The 22,344-nt window shown below is 40.9% G+C and overlaps 1 protein-coding gene across 3 annotated transcripts in view; it reads left to right on the forward strand.

Annotated features, from left to right (window-relative positions):
- Positions 1–22,344, forward strand: part of LOC128513951 (myosin heavy chain, striated muscle-like) — a 142,196-nt gene that overhangs the window by 42,552 nt on the left and 77,300 nt on the right. For 2 of the 3 annotated variants that reach the window (XM_053487528.1, XM_053487530.1), the window contains one exon: positions 21,701–21,874. The exons of the other annotated variant lie outside the window; for it this stretch is intronic. In XM_053487528.1, coding sequence (XP_053343503.1) covers positions 21,701–21,874 — 174 coding nt within the window. The remainder of the gene's footprint in view (positions 1–21,700; positions 21,875–22,344) is intronic. 3 annotated transcript variants of the gene reach the window in all.

The following is a 22,344-nucleotide window of genomic DNA, read 5'->3' on the forward strand; positions in this document are numbered from 1 at the left end:
TTTCCTAAAATCGTCTCATTTGTGTGTCTCACAATTTCTATTTCTAAGTTCGAATAAACAAAATCGTCGGCGTTAAAGACCGTCTGCGTTCTCAGGTATAAAAGCGAATTTCATGAATATGGAAGAGCTCGAGAAGTTTCACAGCAAGAGGGAGAGAAAAGAAGGAGAAACGAAAAGAATCAAAGCCTTTTGTTGTATGTCCTTTTCTCGTGTAAAGTTTGCTTTAAATGTCATCCATTAGCATATGAACTTTTAAATGAGCTTGTTTGCTCAGTGATCCTGGCATGTAAATACAGATATCGAATGCGTGCGTTCCAGTTATCGGGGCTCCGGCGATGACACCCACGGCCTCCGCGGCTCTAATTAAAGCACAGCCAGGGATATCCCTCCTGTCTAAATACTCCTTTTGTGTCTGTTTTTTTTTTTTTTTTTTTTTTTTTAAATACACCCGATTCTCCAACATGAATATCCGATACTCTGCCAGGGAAATGATCCGAGTCGTCCTGATTTAGGCGGCCGTGATTGACAAGCGTCACTCCCTATATAAAACTCTTCATGCATTATTCACATGCTCACCTTTCCCCTGTTGTGGAGTGTTTTTTTCTTTCTCGCTCTCTGTGTATTCTTCATTTCTTTTTCTTTTTTTTTCTTTCCTCAGTGTTTGGGCCGGTGATTAGAGATGAAGAGACAGAATTTCTCGGTTGCTTATTGCTTACACTCTTTATTTACAGCTTGACAAAATACAATGTGGACAAAATAAATCTGAATATTGAAGATATTTTCAATTCTTATGGAGGTCACAATAATGGTAATGTAATCTCGAGTGTGTACGGAATGATGTCATGTACGCATCTTACACATCTTTCTTTCTTTCCTTAAAAAAAAAAAAAAATCCCAATATGCATCTTGCACGGCGATGTATGAATTTACAGAATGCAAATAAAGTCATCTGTGGTACGAAGCAAAGGGAACAGACCCTGAACTCATGACTTATCGAATTAAATATCCGATTATTTCTCTCTCAAGGAGTGACTGAGTGAGTGAGAGAGAGAGAGAGAGAGAGAGCAGTAAAAAGAGAGAAGGAAATGACATTACATTACCCGTACCTTCACTATATAAAAATGATTTAATGTGCACTCTGCTCTCAGCATCATTGACTTGCGCTCCGGTGCTGCATACTGTACGTACGTCGCTATTTCTTTTTGTTTGTTTCATTCCCGTCATCAGGAAGTGTTCGAAACAAAGACAAGGGGGGGAAAAAACCCTCACCCAGATTACCTGCAGCAGGATGGGGGGGAGGGGGGGGGGTATTTTTGAGATCTCGACATGGCTCAGGCTCACATGATAAACACGGCAATTGATCAAATGCTACAGTGGCATAATCATGTTTGTTGTAGCACCGAATTCTTTAACCTTTGAATGACCCGGCAGAATGCCAGCGCCCCAATCAGAAAACCTAATTGAATCTCCTCCGTGGGCTTCCAGAGTTATGAAAAAAAAAAAAAAGAAATTAAATTGAAGGTGAAATATGTTTGCATTTCCGAAGCTTTGAGTCGTCCTTCTTTTGTGTCTAAAGACGTGGAGTGCGGAGAGGGACAAATAAAAGTACACCCCTGTTTCTTATTAACCCTCGAGTCAGTGGTTAGGAGTTTTTTTTTTTTCAGCAGAAAAATCTGATTCGATTTAATGTTGACTTCTTAGAAAACACAGGGTGACAAACAATCTGGTTCTTGGATAGCATGGAACGAGCAGGGTTCACCCGATTAAATATCATCACCATACCCAGGGGTTAAGTTCCTAGAGCACCCACAAATAAATTCCTATTTTTATAGTTTAAACCCTAAATTTTCCTAATTTACAAATTCAGCTTAATACATTAATACATTATCCTAAAAAAAACAGGATGTAAAGGTAAACCCGTACACTGTACAGTACTGTACTGATGTGTCTCCCGCTGTGCTAGAATGTAAAATTCAGATGTTACCCCTCTATATTCGCACTCATCCTGGACATTCATGGACACTTATGGACACATTTATATTTTCATTTCTGGATCATTGCACAAGTCACCTTAATAAGACACTTTTCTTGCATATTTGCACACACCCCAGTCAGTTTTCTTCATTTTTCTCTTAATTTACACTAAATTTCTATATTTTCTATATGATGCTATATTGTACAGAATGTCCTTATTTGTACAAAATATTTTTATTGTTATCCTAGTTGAATCAATTTTCTATTGTATTTCTTTTTAATTCATAATCATTTCTTATCTATAAGCTTTTATTTTTTAAGGTCACTGGCGGTCGTATAAACATTTCACTGCATGTCGTACTGTGTATGACTGTGAATGTGACAAATAAAATGAAAGAATTTGAATTTATGTACTGTAATTCATGCAAGCGTGTTTTCTTTGGTTCACGCTGTTGTTTTCTTTGGTATCAGTTCTGTAAGGTAAACACAGTAATAATTCACCATCACAAGCCAGGGTTTTTACCTCTTTGGTCGCTTTGTGTTCTTCTTACAGTAATAAAACAGGTACACATTATTATACTTTATAAGTAGCCTATATTTAGCTGAATTTACATTAATATTTAATTTACATTTATATTTATGTAGTTATGTATACAACATTTAAATTATATCGATCTTTTATTGATAGTTTAGCGTTAAAACATATAAAAATTTATAAAATAGCTTGAAAAAATTATGGTGGATATTTGAGGTTCCCGTGAAACTGCGGGGGTTTCGGTGACCAACTATTAGTTAGGTTGTAAGGAAACATCTGCAAACGACTGAGGCCACGTGGGGGTCGACTGTACCTCATCATATGCATTGGTTCAGGAACTAAAAACAAAAAGGGAAAATTGATATAAAGTTTAATATTTACGGAACTATTAATATCCTCCAGTAATTAGGATGGTGGTGATTTTATTTTTTCGATATTGCGTGCTTTAACAGGTAAAGTTTGTCTCCAAGGTGGAAGAAAAGCCCTGAAAGAATATTTCAGACCCGGTAATGAAGCAAAGACGTGATCAATAAAGCGATTAAGACGGGCGCCCGTGCTCGTCTCATCGGCGCATGAGTCTGAAATATGCGTTCAGCGTCGTGTCAGGACTGGATTTCTTAATGAAGGGTCAAGAAACCGCTAGCTGGCGGTTGGAGGGTGGGTTGACCCGACAACCAGTACGCTGACTTTGTTCATGACACCTCTGCATGCTTTTCGATGGTCCAGGCCTGGATGTGATCGACTGTCTTCGTCTTTAGGTCCTCTAGAATTTGCTTAGTCCATGTTTTCTTGTTTTTTCACAAAAAGTTGTCCATTCTTGGTGAAACGGGGGCTTAGTGGTCACTTCACACATCTAGAGCTGGAGGTTTTAATCCCCCCTCCAGTGTGTGTGTGGAGTGTGAGGTTTGTTCTACCCATACGTGGTGTGTTTTTTTTCCAGGTTCTTTGGTTTCCTCCAACAAATCCAAAGACATGCACTGAGTGATGTTTTTTTTCTGATCGAGTGTGTTGCAGTGGTCATGTGACGTCCAGGAGCCGCTCTGCCGTACGATCGGTTTATACGAGCGTCTCAGAGCAGAAACAGCAGTACTTATCCTTTATCCCACACAGCGCTGCTGCATTCTGGATTCCGATTGGTTCAGCTTTATTTATAATTAATGCGCTCTTTCTAACATGTTACCGTTTCTATGGCAACAGCTCCTTCACAATCGCGCATGCATAACAGCATGACACACAAACTTGTTGTCATAGTGAAGTTTCCGTCTTCATCTTTTTCCTTATATTATCTGTAACGTTTATAAAAGCAGCCTGCAGTGTCGACTTGTTTTATGGACCAAAAGGATCAAAGTAATTTATATTTAATAAATAAAAATAACTGTGGTCAAGTTGCTTTGATTTAACGGGAATAAAACCCCTCAGGAGTAAAAAAAAAAAAAAAAAGAAAAAGAATACGAAAGCAACTTTGTCGCTGATTGTTTTCCTTTCACAGCATGGCATTGGTGTGTGAAAAGCCTTTGGTGTAAAAGTGAAGCTTGTTTTTATCTAAATTGAAAAATTAAATATAAACGTTTTTTTTTTTTTCTTTTATTGTTATCGTGCCTCATGTGATGTTTTTTTGTTTTTGTTTGTTTGTTTTGTATCCTTTGTTTGGAAAGTCATCACACATCTTTTTTTTCTCGCTCACATGTCAAGGACAAACACACGAGTGTTTGTGTGAATTATGAAAACAATAATCATGTGTGCAATAAAACTGCTAATGGGCTTTAATTGGGATTGATCTGCAGCTTAATGATTATTAACACCGCCTGACACTGACATTATGACTGCCTCGTCCTCCTCCTCCTCGCTGTGTGTGTGTGTGTGTGTGTGTGTGTGTGAGTGTGAGACAGAGAGGGAGAGCAGCAGGGGCAAGACGCTAGTAAATAGTGAATTGTGAGATGCAGCCAGGCTTGTAGAAAATAACTGTTTGAGGAATGGCGCTCGACGCCAAAGCTGTAATTTTGACAGGTGGCAAGGTGTGGCGTGGCACGCGGCCGCCTCGTCTCTCCGCCACGCTGATGAATGACTCTAATTAAGGGGTGAAATCAAGCGTGTGAGGATGGGGGAGCGCTTTAGCTCGCCGTTTGGGGCTTTTTCTCCTTCTGACGCTGCACTCATCCATCCGAATACCAGAGCTCCTTCCTTCCTTCCTTCCTTGCTTCGTTCCTTCCGGCTGGCTGGAGCTGAAGGCGAGCGGAGGCGGGGCCGAGCGTCACCGACGTGGTCGCATCGTGTCATCCTCATGTGCTTCTGTTTTCTCTGACCTTCATCAGTTTTCATTTACTTCTTTCTTTTTTTTTCCTTAAAGGACACCTATTATGCAAAACTCACTTTTTATGCAAGTTTAGATGTTCAGGTGTGTCTCCAGCTTTGTCCCCTATTGTGTCCCCTTGCTTAATGCTCAGCTCCACCCAGTTCTACCTAGCGCTGCCGTTCTCTGGACGCCACTTTTAATAGCTAAAATAAATACGGCTAGAATATAACGAGAAGCAGCTTACTGCTAAAGGCTAACCTAGCAATTTTTAGCCCTTAAGACGGGCTACGTCAGCTGTCAGCGGCTAACCACTAATGCCTAACGTAGCATTCCTCAGCCTGGGTGTGCTGTAACTTTAATGTCGCTAAATATTACAGATGTCATTGTGAATCAATGATCTTTCACACGTGTTTTTTTTTTTATTTAGTTTATCAGAAATGCAGAAAGGAAATGCTCAATAACGTCCCAAACTCATTGGTTGAGTTCTGATTGCCGAGGACAATGCACTTTTTCAAAAGGGTGTTTAGAGGCAGTTTACTTCACGCTACAGACACTGAAACAGCGGGTTTGGAAAAGGAGTGAAAATCAAGCATCCAGAATAAAGAATCTGAAGTGTAGGTCAGCAGGAACATTAACCTTTTGGAGAGCTCGAAGAATTCGGATACATTGACATTACAAGTCACGTCGTTCAATTCCAAATCTTTGGTCAGATCAGATTTGCATGTCATGAAGGTTCACAATTACAAGTTGTTTTTATCTGACTTTAAAGTAAATGCACCTGTCCTCAGGAAACGTCTTTGCTCGCGCTGTCTGGGTTAAAACATGTCATATTTGTGCGACAACAGATGCAATTTTACAAACAATATCCTTGGGGTGTTGCTCTGAAGGACGGCAAGCAGTTTGTCGGCTGTATCTGTTGAAGTCCAGAAGAAGGAAGAAAGCCAGACGCCTCACTTTAGCTCTTTCAGGGCAGTGGTGGCTCAAAGCGGTTTGGAACAGCTCGGCCTCTTCGTTTTTTCCCCTCATGTTATTTCTGCATTGTTTAATGTCGTATTCAGTTTTTATATTCCTGTTCTCACTTGCGCTACAGCAGCTATAAACAGGCGTTCGCTCACCAGCCAGGCTTCTTTTTTCTCTCTTGTTTTTTTTTCTCCTTCTCCTCCCTCTCATGATATTACTCTCTGTCTTTCTTTTCCTCATCTGGCAAAGCTTAAGCTCTGAATCCCCTACACACACACATACACACACACACACACACACACACACACAGGAGAAGAGAGCCACCAGCTGGAGTCTGGCCGCATGTCATGCCACCGTGTCAGTCCGAGAGACACCTCGCCTCCGTCTGCTCCATCTCTAACAGCGTCTGCGTGTTAAGAATGAATAATTCACGTCTCCAATCAGCACCGAGGCGCTCACTCATTTAGAGGACACATGAAAAATTCACAGCTCGCCCGCGTCCGCTCTAATTTCTCTAATTGTAATCCGGCTCAAGAGCACTGGGGGGGGGGGGGGGGGGGTTTAAGTCAGAATTTAAAACGCACCCTGTTTATGTTAATTCCGTCCCCGAGAGCTGCGTTGCTCTTCATTTGCTCGTGTCCCCCATTTCTCTCTCTCTCTCTCTCTCTCTCTCTCTGTCTGATTTACGTGCGGGTGTGCGCGTGCGTCTTGCTAGGCTAATATTTATAGCGCTGTGTTAGGCACGCAGGACTGAGGAATTAGTTTGTTGATGACTGCTGTATATCACAAATCATGCACACATTACAGGGCTGCTAATGCAAATCCGTCCTCTCTCTCTCTCTCTCTCTCTCTCTCTGTCTGTCTCTCTCTCACACCACAAAATGCCTCCCGTCTCAGTCCCCCCCACCCCCTCACCCCAACCGTGTCCCGGCGGCGTTCCGGAGGCCTGCCTTAATAACGGCGCGCTCGTTTTTGCGAGATAATTTGACGAGAAAAACGTGACGTCTGTCCTGCCCGTGCTTCTTCTTCTTCTTTTTCTTCCCTTCCCGCGTGACGTCTCAGAGGCGAGCTCGTCGCTTTCAAAAATCAAAGCTAAACAGGTCATCGATCATCAGAATTTGTGTCTGGACGAGTTGTCTGAGCACCGGGATGATTTATGGGGCAAATCGACAGAGTCAACCGTGCATGTTTCTGAGATTTTTTTTTTTGCAGTCTTCAATTAAACCACTATAAACACACACGATGAAGCTCTAAAGACAACAAACGTCCTTTTTTTTTTTTTTTTTTGGCATTAAGGAAGTAATGACACTAGAAGTTATGTGACTCGCTCAACACAAGTGCCTGTTTCTGATCAACCACGAGCACTAATTTACTCGTCCTCCACTCCTTTCTAAACGTCTCAGAAAATTAAGACAAGATGTCAACTGTCCTGTATGACTGACATTCCTTGTTATTTCTCTCTTTTTGAATCATTTGCACTTCCTGCTTGTAGAGCACACATACACTGATTTTCTTCTTTGATAAACAGATTTTTTATTTCATCAAGGTGTCTTTCTTTGCATCGCGTGCACCATTGGGGGGATGTTGGCGGTGGGGGGGCCTCGGTTATTAGGCGATCATCTGTCCTCCTCTTCCTCCCTCATCACGCGCAATCGTCTCGCTAACAAACCCGAGCAAGACGCAAGCCGGGACGTTTGATTTCTTTTGTCCCGCTTTATCGACGAAGACGCACCTGAGAGATATCAAATCGAAGAGCCCAATTACCTCCGTGCTGGTCAAGGAAAACTCGCTTTGATGCTTCGCTTAGGAGGATTTAACACGTCAGGAGCGGGCGGCCGCGATTACTCAGAAGGAGAGAGTTTACAAATCATTACGCGATACAGAGATGTTTCATTAGTCTTCAGCATTTTCTTCTTTTTTTTCTGTTTCGACAACAGCAAAGATCTTTAGACATCTTAAAAAAAGTTCTCTGGTGAGAAAAGACGAAGAGGAGGAGGAAGAGGAGAAGGAGTGCGGCGAATGGCACAAGGTTATTCAGAAATTAGAAAAGAAGAACTGATTTGATTTTCACCCTTAAAAAAAACAGGGTGGGAAAGAATGAAGACCTTGGCGTTGGCTGAAGAGAGAGAAAATTAATCAGCGTGCCGTCTCCAACGAGCCCGTAGTTAATCATAGGGTTCAGCATTTTATTCAGAAAATGATATATCTGCTGCAAATTATCATATCACAGCGACTCACTCCCCCTCTCGCCGCATTTTGTCATTCGAAACGGAACCTTGATTAACAATATTTTAGGTGGGGCGGAGCGAGAGGGAGAGAGAGAGAGAGAGATGAAGGGAGGGGGGATAAAAGCAGCATTAATATTACATGCATTGTGTTGAGGGTTCATCTGAAACTGTCTCGACTCAAACTGTTCCTTTATCTATTTATTTATTTGTTTGTTTGTTTATTTGTGGGAAGTCGCATGCAACATTTAAACATGCAACTTCTTTATTCTTTTTTTCACACAATCGATTAGTACAAATTTCTAGAATGCAACGATTAAAGCCATGTAATTTAATCAATACTTTGTTGTTGTTGTTAGCTACTGTAAGTTTTTAAATCAAGAAAACTTAAGAATGTACAAAACCTATAAAAATTCACTGTAGCCTTTGCAGAAAAGAGAAAATTTCAACATCTTAGGCAAATACTCGTGTTTTGCAAGCGTATCGCTTCTTCTTCTTCTTCTGGGTTTTACAAGCTGCTGTTGCAATGCCGCCACCTACTGGACTGGGGTGTGGAGTAAAAGAATAGCAGGAGAAGAAAAAAAAAGATCACAGCTTTGTATGAGACATTTAAACCATCAAGAACACAACTTGTTCCAATGCGCATTAGTTTTTCTATAGGAGCTAAAGTGGTTTATTGCTCTTACACCTCAGCAACTCACATTTAATTGTGTTTATATTCATATATACAGCTCTGGAAACAGATAAGAAAGCACTGCAAAATAATCAGTTTATCATGTTTTTTTTCTTTCTTGTGCATGTGTTGGTTAGATAAACAGTTTATTGTTATTATTATTATTTGTGAACTGCTGACAATATTTCTCCTAAATTTAAAATATAACTATTGTTATTTAGAGTGTATATTTAATAAAGGAAATTACATCATCAAAACACATCAAAATAACCCATCATCATGCAATATTTGCAGTGCTTTAATAGCTCTAATAAAACCAAATGCAAATAATTTGTAAACAAATTGTGTTAATGCTTTGGCTAAATAACATAAAGAAATCAGTATTTGGTGGAATAATAACCCCGATTTGCAGTTACAGCTTTCATGTGTTTTTGGCTTTCCACCAGTTTGTCACATTGCTGTTGGGTAACTTTATACCACTTTTTTTTGTCTTGCAAAAAAGCAAACAGCTCGGCTTTGCATGATGGTTTGTGACCCTCCATCATCCTCTTGATGACGTTCCAGAAGTTTGGAGTAAATTGCAGTGCTTTCTTATTATGTTAGATGTATATATACTGTTCAAAAAAAAAAATGGAACACTTTGGTCCCGGTTTGACTTGAACCATGCATACACATATGAGGGGTGTTCAAGTCAAACTGGGACTAAGCGTTTTCCTGATCTCACGTATATTATAGCATCTGTAGACCCGCTTGTCTTGTGTCTCTGTCTTGAAGTTAATAAAGAAAAATCGCAGCTTGTCGTGTTACCAAGAAACCGTGATGAATCGTGAACTCCTCTGTCAGATAGCACCTGGACATGTGTCTGACTTTCAGCACAGACAGACAGACAGACAGACAGATAAATAGATATTTTAAAATAATTAGACATGCTTGTTTTAGAAGTTTATTTTTGTTGTTTAAAAATAAACAAATAAATTAAAATAACATTGCGGGAGATGACCCATGCTTTTACAGAATCGACTAATAGGAAAACAGAATATAATATTTTAAATGTATGTGAAGGATGAGATAAATGTGCAAATACAGGCAATGAGGATTTATCAGTGGACAAACATGCACTAATTGTTCAGATGTGTGTTTGACCTGCGGGCGGTTTGAGGAACAGATGAACGTGTTCGAAGTGGGCCAGAACTGGGCCGTAATAATTTCTGTATCTGGTTTCTGTTCTGAATTCAACATTGCTGCAGTCATGAACAGCCTCACAGCCAGAACCTGCTGAGTTCTAGCAACCAGGAGGAAATTCTGTAGTCTGAGTATGTGGTTGTAAATTTATTTAAAGTTTCCAAATATTTTGTGTAAATCTTTCCCAGACATGCAGTACTGTAGTAAATGTTTTCATGCTTCACGTCATACAGAAGAAAGCTGAAGTCAGGATTAGTGTGTTTATCACTCATGTCTTAAACATTTTTAATTTTGACACTTTTTGGAAAAAAGAGGATCAGACAAGGCGGGATAGCAGAAGACAGAAAACAGCTGTACAGGATGAGTTACTTTTGCTAACTGGATCAGGACAAAAAATAAATAACTAAAAAATTTCCAAAACAAACCTGTAATGTGTAACAAAAAAAGTTAATATTTTTTTTTAGATGTACAGAATACGACATTTGTAGCGAAGCTCATCTCATGGATCTCAATGCTAAGTTGTATAACGTGAGCAGACGGTCTTGATTAGCATGCTAGAAAACAAACGCGCGTGTGAAAGCTTTCTTGCTCCCTCTGCTGATTTAAAGGTTTGGTGGCTTTAAAAGGAGAAATAAAATAACGTGCCAACCCCCCCAAACCAGACGTCCCTCTTCTCGTACGATCAGATGAAAGATGAGGCCGGTCTCCATCTGGTAACCTGATGAAAAATACAGGTTCTTTTTAGCCTTGATTTACTATCTGCATCACTGCCAGGAGACTGCCCCCCACTGCCTCCCTATTGCCCCCCCCACCCCCCTTCTCCCCCCGTACCCTTCATCGAGCTCCATTCATCTCGCTCATTTTCACCAAATTTGGTTCCAAACCGCTCCTTCCACTCAGATCCCCGCCGAGCCCCCGGTGCATGCTGGGTAGGGGCTGCTAGGGACAGACGGGTTGAGTAGCAGGCCTGCAGCGGGGGGGCGTGACATCCTGAAAGTGCTTTTGTGCCCAGTTCCTCCATTTTATTTTATTTTATTTATTTTCTCCTCTCACTCCGTCATTTTGAATTCTCCTCACGCCTGACGCTGATCACTCTCCCTCTCTCTCTCGACGGACGGTTTGCTTCGTATTGTGGACGTTCGAGTCGTGGTACTCGCCGCCGCCGCACTGTGAAGTCCAGATGTTCGTGCGATCTCATGGGGAAAGGACAGGAAGGAAAATCTGGAGGAATCCTCGGCCTCCCAAATTTCATGCATCACCATTCATGTGTCTGGGAAACGTCGTGTGTGTGTGTGTGTGTGTGTATGTGTGTGTATACGTACGTGATACTCACTCGGCCCTTCCTGGATAAATAAATAGCAGATGTCATTCAGATCTGTTTTTTTTTCTTCTTCTTTCCCTTCTTTCATAGTCATCAGGAGGTCCTGTTTTCTTCTTTTCTCATTTCCTTTATAGTTTGAACACATTTATTTTATGGCTCATGATTGATCATATGCATGTTGTACAGTTAGACAGATTCACAAACATACACAGGATCAATCGAGGTACTTAAACACACGGACGTGGCAGAAAATTAGACAAGAGTTGCGTCAAATCCTGCAGCCTTCGAAAGTCCGGAGAATTTAACCTTTCTGAAGGTTTTTTTTCTGAACTCCTTTTCTGAAGGTTTTTTTTCTGAACTCCTTTTCTGAAGGTTTTTACCCTACGTCTTTTAGTTTATTTAGTTTATAGTATAGTTTCCCCAAAACTATAATATAAATTTATACGCCGATCCTCAGTGAGCTCTCTATCATCTATTGATAATGCAGTATAAATGTTTGAGGATGGATCATTTAAATATTTGGCATTGTTGCCTCATTTTTTCCACATAATCTCCCGTTCGTCCTTTCAACTTGTGGCACTTTAAAGGTTTTTATTTGACTCGCCCTCGTAAGAGAACGTGAACCAGGTGCTACTTCATGTCTGGTGCTACAGTAGTTCAATGCTGGTTCAATAGCGAACCTCTTAAGAACTTGCTTTGTTTTTCCATGGGGTAGAGAGTCATGTCATTACGTCACATCACTCTACGTCTCTACTTTCACAGCAAATACATGCTAGCGGCAAGCACAACAACAACAATGGCGAACTCCAGCATGGATTTGCGAGCAGTTCTCCTGGCTTTATCTTTACTAGAAAGCATTTGACCTGCCCACTGCATTTGAGTCCAAAGATAGTGGTCACAAACGTTAAGTTGATCATGATAATCCCGCCTCCCCAGCCCCTGGTGTAAGCGGTTCTTTGTTTTAGCCCAGCAAAGTGTTGGTCTGGTGCTGCCATGGAACCAGTTTTTGTGTCTGGGGGCCGGTGCTTGGGCACGAGCTCCGAAATACAGTAGTTTTGGAAAAACTTGCACGCCTTGGTGGAAAAAAGGGTATAAGTGTTGTAATGTGAAATATGGTTTAACACCTTTTGAGTTCCTGGTGGTGCAAACATGCAGTAACTTAGATGCAGCTTTTGAATATTGTTTAGTTTCTCTTGTGTCCCAAAAACAGCCCCTGGACTCCATTAGAGCTCTAAAGGTTTGTGTTGTATCCGGCACCAAGCCGTCAGTGGCAGTTCCTTCAAGTTCTGTAAGTTGCAAGGTCGGGCCTCGATGGATCAGATTTGTTTTTCCAGCACTTTCCATAGACACTCAATAGGATTGCGATTTTGAAGAACTTGGAGAGCGAATCAAAACTTTGAATTCCTTATGTTCCTCAAACCGTTCCTGAACAAGTTGTCAGGGAGGACTATCCATGCCATCAGGGAACACCGTCTCCATGATACTTGGTCATTAACAATGTTTAAGGAGGTGGTACATGTCAAAGTCACATCCACATAATCGACAGGCCTGATGGTTTTCCAGCAGAACATCGACCCAGAGCATCATCACTTCCTCCGCCGGCTTGCCTTCTTCCCATAGTGCATCCTGTTTCCTTATGGGGCGACCAATAATTCTGGACCCAGTCACCCAGTCATTTCAGATTGATTAGGATTTGGTCAGATGCAGTGGGTTAACCATTCCCTGATCCACTAGCGAAGTCTTTTTTTCTTCTCCACACACTGGTGCATGGTTGGCGGTATTTTATTGAAGAAGCCATCCAAACTTGGCGATTAGCCGAGAATCCGGATATGGAGGGAGGAGGGGAAGGAGGAGGAGGGAGAAGGAGGAGGGAGGACCTCCGGAGCAGCTGGGAAATTACAACCTGGCTAATTAAATTAGCTGCGTTAATTAATTCATATCTGTAGCCAAAAGAAGAGGGCTTGTGTAAAGAAGTCATTAGCCTAATTACTTAATTAATTGTCTGTAGCAGCATCCCGTATTTCGCTGCGTCTTCATTATCTGATGTCTGGCCTTGGCAGCGCTCCGGCGTGTTTGATGAAGTCTCGGGCGTGCGATAATTCCTCCTTGTCATGCTCTGCTAATGGGGCGTCACAGAGGTGCCATATGGCCATGTTTGCACACGGGTACCTGTTGAAAATGTCACCTGCTGCTGCTACATCAAGTGTGTGTGTGTGTGCGTTGGGGAACATTTCAGTCTGCGTGACGCGACCGTGTGTTAGCGAGACGATTTTCTTAGCATTGCGGTTCTTCTTCTTCCTGGAGAAATAAAGTGTCTCTGAAGTCCTGACGTGTGATCAGGGCAGTGGTTAGCAGATGCATTTGTGTTTCTCTTAAGTAAAACAAAAAAAAAAAAAGAAAAAAAAAGTTTATTGTTGTAACAGTATATCGTGAGGGGTTTTAGTTGTTTGTCCACGAGATAAGTTTGCGCTTTTCTCACCGGCATCTCTTTTGTTTGTCCTTTTAAATTGGAGAAAGAAAAAAATTAGCTTGATATGATGCAAAGGGTAATCTCTGATAAATTCAAACTGCAGCTTTATGTCTGACTGTAATAATGACGTATCAGTGTCTCAGATTTTTTTAAGTTAGAAAGTGGACACTTTCATAACTTCCGATGCACAATTATCGTTACATAGGTTTTAAAGAAGTTTTTTCGCTTACGTGTTTGTTAAACAACACAATTTTTTTTTCTTTCCAAAGTATGTTTATTCACATCTCGAGTTAGCAGGCGCCGGGTACGTATAAACTTATTTAATCTGTTTGCATTGTTCTCGAGCCGGAGGACAGTTTTTCATTGCGGCGGAGCGGAATAAACACGGCACCGCGCTCGTTTAGGACATTAGCATGCCATATTGAGTTGGATGTATTAACGTCCTGGGGACATCGGGCTAACTGCACTTTTACGAGCGGCTGCTAAAAACAGAGCGAGTTGATGTAAGGGAGGGAGGGAGGGAAGGAAGGAGGGGATGCGGGATGGTGTTGCGGCGAGGACGGCAATTGGATAGAAATTGATTAAGATTGCGTGTCCGGTGCAGACTGGGCTCAGGAAACCGAGATACAGGGCCTTAATACCCAGGGCTCTGGTTCCAGTGTCAGCTCAGATTCTATTATATATTCAAGTGATACCTTGTGCTTGTGCTGCTGAAAGCTTAAAAAGCTTCTCTCCGCCTCCCCCCACGCCTCAATCCGAATGCCATCGGCTGTGGTTTCCAGGAAAAAAAGCATTACATTTGTCGTTTATAGAGTCTATGTGTCCAAAATAATCTCCCCCCCCCACCACCACCACCACCAACATCCTCCTTTTATCTCCATCAACACAGGAAGCTAATGGATCGTCAAACTCGATGCGATTGTTTCTGTGGCTCAGGGATTGAAGCTTTTCTGTTGACGCAGGAGGCGTCAGTTTTATTTCACAGCGTAACGGCGGGCGCATAAAGATGCCGGGTTTCAGTCGAGCGATTCGCGTCGCCATCGCCATTTTTGTCCTGAAGCATCCAAGTAAATCTCAGATCGCTCTGGAAAGCGTGACATGAATTGTACTCTGCGTGTGCACTAAGAGTGTTAGCGGTTGTTTATTGGCATATCTGTATGTGCAGAAGAAACACGAGGAGGCGGGGCTTAAAACGGATTTTATTCTTTCATTTATTTATGTCTATAGCGCTTATCCTACAGGGTACAGGGTCACAGGAGGCCTGGAGCTTAAAACAGGAGACTCCAGGCATGAGGCAGAGTCAATTCATCGGAGGACACACACACTCCAGGCAATTTGGGAACGCTAGGAAGGGAGGAAACCTATGAAGCACAGGGAAATCATGCACACTTCACACAGACCCCGAGATGGGAATCGAACCCTCGACCCTGGAGGTGCAAGGCCACAGTATTAACCACCACGTCACCATGCCGCTAAAACGTTTTATTTTTTTATTTTTTTTAAATAAATATATTATATTAAACGTGAACTGGACCACTTTGCCTTCAGAAACACTTTATTAATCCCAACTGGGAAATTTGTCCCATAATACAATAGTAATCAATATCGCAGGAGCTTGAGTGTTACTGAAAATGAGCACGGCTGTGATTTGCCGTGCCGCAGGTAATCACAGGTAATCATTGGTAATCACAGCCGTGCTGATGGTCAGTGCAATACAGACATGATACTGTTTTACGCAACAGTTCTATAAGCCAGACATTAATATCTGGTGACATTTCAGATACAACATAACTAAAAAAAAAAAAAATCATGTTCAATCGTTCCCAAAGAAGCCACAGCTGGATGAAGCATTGTGTGTTGCCATGGTAACCCAAATACTACTGACTAATTGCCTTTTGTAAGTGTAGTAACTAAATGTGAACTTGTGAACCAGAACTGCTGTATTAAAGACAGTACAACAGGAGATGGAAGTGGAAAATGTAAAGCACATACTGGATATTATGTAGGTAAAGAGAACAATCGTGCAGAAAGGAGGTTTATTAAAACTGAAGAACTGAAATTATATTTTCAAGGTAAAAACATATAACATACTATATAAACCATAACCTCCTTTAACTACAGAAAACTTCCTGAAATCCTTCATTCTAAGAGCTCGTGTTAAAGTTTCATGCCTTCATCCTTGTAAAGGAAATTTCTCTCTCTCTCTCTCGCCCGCCGCGTCCATTGTTCCTGCGCCGCTGCCTTCCATTCAGGGCGCTGACCACGTTTAAGCAGGAGCGCAGAAAACACTCTAATGGATTAATTATGTTGAAGGCTGAAGCTCTGTCTGGCTTCAAGCTGGACGTGTTATCAGAGAGCGACTTTATTAAAGCTGAGCTCAATTTGCCTTCAGATTGCGTCCTTCAAGTCTGTAAATACGCACCTTCCCGTCAGAATGACTTTTTTTTTAAACTTTATCTGTAAAAAAACACTCTTGTTTTTGGAAAGCCTGTTAAAGCCTTTTTGTAAAGGAATTAAAAATTCACTCACCTACTTCCTGTCACTTTGGACTACTTAGGACTTTTAAGAATGTCCTTGAAAATCTGTTTAATTTATTACACACACACACTTGGTTTCTGCCAGACGCCGTAAAGGCTGGTCTCATTCACATCGTCCTGCTCTGCCAGATTGACGTCTTGAAAAGACTGAGAGCTTTACCTCGCCGTGGATTTAAGCGATTCTTTCTCCCCGAGTCTCGCTCCGTCTCAGGATTCAGAATGGGGACTCAATCCAGCACCGAGCCGGACGCACAGCCTGAGCAAATTCCCCCAGGGAGACTCTGATTGGCAAAGTAATTAGTTTATTATGCCCTTTGTAGATTCTTCCTCCAGCTGAAGTTCTCCAATATAATATTTAGGATTAAGTTCACTATATTATTATTATTATATTTTTTTGGGAAATGGAGCAATCTGATATTCTATTTCTGAGTTCTCCCTTTCAGCAGGGTCACCTTAAAAGTTGCGTCATCTGAAGGAATTTTTCAGGAATCAGGACTAGAGTACCAGCGTCAAGGGTATTAATAGTTAAAAGTTTTCAGAGTTTCAGACGTGTTTCCTTACCATTCCTGAGATCTTCCTGCTGGTCCAGTGCGAGCTCATCAGGTTGCTGGGTGAACTTCACGGTGGGTAGTTAGTTTACAGAATGTTGCTTGAGGGCCACGCAAATTTTTGTCACCTCATTCCTCAAACAGACTACGCAGGTGGTTTATACTTCCTTGTGCTTCCTTTGTTGTGTGAAGCTTTGTAAAAGTACTTGCTGCTTTTGTAGCTTAGCTAGCGATCCCTCCGTGGTCATCCTCTCTCAACTTTGAAACATTTCTGTATTTCTCTAAAAGTTTTGTCTCCTAGTGAGGCCTTATGTTTTAACACAGCTACGTTTTCGTTGCAGACTAGGCATGCATAATTCTGGTTTATTGTTAAAAGCGCCATACTAATAAAACTGAATTGAATTGATTCATAACTGAATCATTTTGTTCCCCCAGCTCAACTTTTTAATGCTCGTTGTTACAGTAACAGATGACAAGGCTCCCACTCTCACGACCTGCTCTGGATGGTTTTTAGTCCCCTCAGTCCCCTCAGACTCAACAGGTGACACTGCGACCTCAAACCTCACTCGGGTCGATCACATGACAGGATGAAGCACACTCGCACTACACAGGGGTTTCAAAATAAAAGCAAATTCAGATCATTTCATTCTATATAATAAAAATAATAAATAGTAAAATAGTGTGGTTTGTCTTTGACCTCGCAAGCCAGACAGAACCGTACATTAGTGTTATAAGTTTGGACACGCCTTCTCTCATGATGTTCAGTGTTGTTGAACAATGCTGAAGGAACCTGAAGCACCGTTTCCTCTGAACAGTTGAGATGTTGAGATGCTGCTTGAGCTCCATGATGTGTTCCTGACGGCTTTAATCTGATCTGCTGTGTGTTTAATTGGTGCTTTCTGAAGCTGGGAGGACTTCCTCTTGCGCTCTGAGCGTTTGATTATTTTGTTTTTGCGACTGCACCTGATGCTTCTTGTAGTTGTCCAGATTTCCTGAGCTTCCTGTCTTACTGTCATGAGCAACAGCACTAGTGTTTCTCTGGACTTAATTTCACCATTCCGTGTGTGCTATTTCCTAGTTTTGTCTTCAGGACTGTTCTACAAACATATAATGTAATTTTGTTCACAGTAGTTTTTGTTTTAAATATTAGTTGTTTTTCTTGAATTCCATGCACCTGGACTCCGGGCCAATAGTTATAAAAGTGTCTAGTTTTCCCCCCTCTGCATTTAAAAGTGTTTTCTCCGAGCATCACGTTCAATCTTCGCTCTGCATCTTGATGAAACAAGAGACCTCTTTTTTTCCCCTTCTTGACGGAACCCAGTTTTAAATCCTGCCTGTTTTGCGCCGATGAATCCTGCACCATGTTTCAATAATACGCTTGTTTTTTGTTGTTGTTGTTTTTTTTCCTTCTCTCAAACACACTCCCATAAGCATCACTTTAATGGACAGAATGTACGAAAACACTTTAATCTCTCGTTCACACAGATACCGTTGTCACAGAAGCGCAGTTTTACCGTGTCATCGCCGGCTCACGCTGCACAACTTAAAAAGGAGCAGGTGTTCAAAACCCGCCGCTGTTGTCAGAAATGTTTGGCTGTTTTAGCTATCAGAAGAAGCAGGTTTCCGAGCTGGGGGCTGTTTGGAAGTGCAGGGCTTTTTTTTTTTTCTTTTTTTCCTTTTTTAAACTCTTCCCCTATCCTGGAATTCCCAGTTCACCTGCTAGCGTATGAAAGCGGCGCTGATGTTCCTGCGTTCTTTGTTCCATGAGGTCTGTAGACCTGACAGTGATGTGAAGTGATGTGACGAGCGTTGTTTTTGTCAACGGAGCCGATTCCTGACACGTCTAAATATTATTATTATTTCTCATTCTTTTACAGAATCGTGAGAATTACATTACTTAGAAAATAGGTGAGAGATTTCTGGAGAAGGTATTTATAATAATAATAATAATAATAATAATAATAATAATAAATGTTAGCGCTTAACATTGTATTGTTCGCTAATAAATTCAGTTGATATTTCACACATGGGAACTCTCTCTATGAGAGACATTATAATGATGTTTTTTAATAATTAGACTATTTTAGTTGTTAGAACCCAGTTTTTTTGTTCAACTTTTATAATAGACACACATGTCACTTTAAAAAAAACATTGAGATTCTTTTTAATATTCTTTTATAATATTTCTATAGTATTCTATTTAATATATCTATCTATTTATTTATTTGTTTTTTATCCTATTACTTCAATTCCCTGCCAGATGAATAACATTTTAAAGCAGCCGCAACAGAAATCCTTCAGTGTAAAATATTAAAGGTTCAGGGACAAAATGATGAAATGATTATTTGTTTCTGGTAATACACTTGAAATGTAAAAAGTTAGTACTGAAATACGGTGCGGGTGTTGCCCAGGTCGAACAAATGTTTTTGTTTAATTTGGTTATTTAATAAAACACAATAATACAATACACACTTTTGTTGGATAAAAACACAGCAGCACCTGGAATGGACAAATAAACTGGAGGAGGAAATGTTCTGAAATTGGATTGATTATCCATAATTGTAGGCAATGCATGAAAAAGTTAAAGTCATTTTAAAATCATAAATAAAATAAGTGATAAAAGAGAGGATTTTATTATTACAGTGGGTGTTGAAGTCAAACTGTAACATTTGATTGTACAGAATAACAGAACACAGTTCTGAGCATAAAAACTTCCTTTATTTCTCTTTATAATCCCCTGATACACTAATGCACTTATTCCAGTGTTTCACGAGAGCTTGGACATCACCAAGGTGGAACGTTTCCTCAGTACGCCAAGTCATGAACGGACAGCCTGCTATATGTCTGAAACGCCGGCCTCCTGGGAACTCCTTTAATGGCTTTTTCACGCATGTATTTCAGAAATGTCTTGGAGTGAATGTAAACGTCAGTGGTTTTACACCATCATTTACGAGAAAAGTCCTGGTTTGACTTGAACGCCCCTCATCATAGTGTTTTTTTTTTTTTGCTTATTGTTGAAATCTTTAGCAAAACAATAAAAGGCTTCTTCTCTTATTTTTTTACAACAGTAGTTGCCACACACACATATGACCAGCACACACTCCACACCCAGTGAAATGAGGTAAAGCCCCGCCCACTTCCCCCCCACGAGAACACGCCTCATTTTAATCGCAGCAGCGATGCTCGATAACGAGCCGGGCTCTGTCCCGCCGAGGATTCTGGGTTCTCGCGCTTCATTTAAATACGTTTTAGCGTCAACGTGTGAGAAGGATGAATCTAAGTTCTCATGGCTCTCCCTGAATAATAAATGAGAACATTAAGGAAGCATACTAATGATGATTATAATTGGGTTTGGTTTCTTGCTTTAAGCGTTTTCTTTTCCCCTTTCTTAGGGACGTTTCGGTTCTTTTTTTCCGAGCGCTTTGTCCTTGACAAAACAAAGTCGTTTGATTTTAACTGCCGCTGATTGCGTCTCGTAGGCTAACTCTTTTCTTACTCTTTCTGCTTTTTTTTTTTCTTTGAAAGTGCGGTCAGCTCCTTTACTTTAATAGCTTCACCAATGTGTGATGGAAAAGTGACCACAATCACCAGATCAAATTAAATAATAATAATAATAATAATAATAATAATAATAATACCCTTCAATAATTGATGCGTGCGGTATGAATAGCGGAGCGGCCGCCGAGTAATTTTGCGATGAAGTGTGAAAGCGTTGATCGATGGAGTGTGTTACTGCAGGATCGCTCCCAGTATTGAGTTGTGCATCGAAGGCCCGCGTGAAACTGCAGCGGTGGGAAAAAACCCTGCATCTTTATTTACACGGGACCTGAGAACGCGACGCGATGCGTTTATTCTTCTTTCTTTTTTCCTACCTTTTCTTTCTTTTTATTTCGTTATCCATTAACTTTCTTCCCTCTTTACTGTTTTCCTTCTTTCTTTTCTTTCACCTGCCTCATTTCCTTGTTTTTAATTCTTCTTCCAACTTTCTTTCTTTTTCACTTCCAGGCATCTGTCTGTCTCTCTTTATTTATTTATTTCTATCTGTATTTTATTTTGGCCCTTTTCTCTTTTTCCTACTTTTGTTTTTCTTTCGTCCTTTTTTTCCATCTGTAATTTACTGTCATTTAATCGTCTTTGTTCTTTTACACTTTTTTCATTTCTCTATTCATTACTTTCTTCTTTCTTTACATTCTGTTTTCCTTCCACTTTTCTTTCATCTTTCCTCCCAGCTTCATTCTTGTCTTTGATGTTTAATTCCCCTGACCTGCTTGTGTTTTATTTACAGTGTGCGTCTTCCTTCCTACTTTCTTTTTTGCTTTCTTTAGTCCCTACTCTCTTTCCTCCTTCATTCTTTCCTATTATTTTGTCCTGCACTCAGTCATTCTCATCCATACACCTGTCTTTCCTTCTGCCTGCATAGATTTTTTTGCTTGTCTCTTATTTACAGATGTGTTCTCGAAGGATGTTCGACATATTTAAAGACAAGTTTTAGCCTTTAATAAATAAATCCACCTAAAATCTCACTTTTTGAGTTCCTTCATTTTGTCATTCCTTTGTTCTGTCACATTAACAGACTCCTTTGTCCGGAAGATGTAAAAAGATACAGTGTGACTGTTATAAAGCGCTAACACTGGAGACTCCTTCCTTCAGTATTAAGTAAACCTCATCCTGCAATGTGACCTCATAAAGGTGCTTATGGCTGCTACTCGGAGCCTAAATGTTAGAATCAGTGTTATTGGAAAAGGCAGCGTTTTTTTGTTTCACTGTTAAACTTCAAAGCCTTGTTATATTGATTTGTAACGACACTCAGCTCCTATCTCTCTCTCTCTCTCTCTCTCTCTCTCTCTCTCTCTCCCTGTCTCTCTCTCTCTCTGTCTCTCCCTGTCTCTCTCTCTCTGTCTCTCCCTGTCTCTCTCTCTGTCTCTCTCTCTCTCTCTCTCCCTGTCTCTCTCTCTTTCTCTCTCTCTCTCTCTCAGCGGCAGATCAGTGAGGAGAAAGTTAATAGCCCAGGTTTAGACGCCGGCCTGCTCCAGTCCAAATTACAGGAAAGGACAGAACAATCTCAACAGCTGCGAGATCAAATTCTCAAGCAGCAGGAGGGTTTAAGTAGGGCGAGGCAAAGTCTCCGAGACACCAGCAGAGCAGCTGGCAGTGAGGTAAAGACGGCGCTCCGTCCGGCCGTGCCCCTCCTTTTCCTATTTTTCAATCCTTCTCGTTTCTTTTTAATTCTGATCTGCACGAACAAAATAATAATAATAAGTGCAAGTTTCTGAACCTGCTCTCCATCCCTCAGAGCGCAGAGGTGATGACCTCCCAGGACGCGGCTTAGCCGAGCCGATCAGGTTAATTTGACACGATCAGAGGTCGGAGACGCCGCCAATCCGCTTTGGTGTTCCTCTAAAGAGCCAGATTATAGTTATTATTATTATTTCACTCCCGATGGAGCTCAGAGTTTAAGACGGGTTAACTTAATTTTCTCAAATGTTTATCCATACAGATGTTATTCTTCTACAGTTCAAAAAACACATCTGTTTAACCTAATAACCCCTGGAAAAAAATGTAATCCGTCTGAAACAAAGTCTGCCATAGGTCTTGATTAATTAGGTTAATTTTTTTTAAAGCAAGC

Source organism: Clarias gariepinus, chromosome 26 (genome assembly GCF_024256425.1).
Source record: "Clarias gariepinus isolate MV-2021 ecotype Netherlands chromosome 26, CGAR_prim_01v2, whole genome shotgun sequence".
In the NCBI taxonomy this organism is placed as follows: domain Eukaryota; kingdom Metazoa; phylum Chordata; class Actinopteri; order Siluriformes; family Clariidae; genus Clarias; species Clarias gariepinus.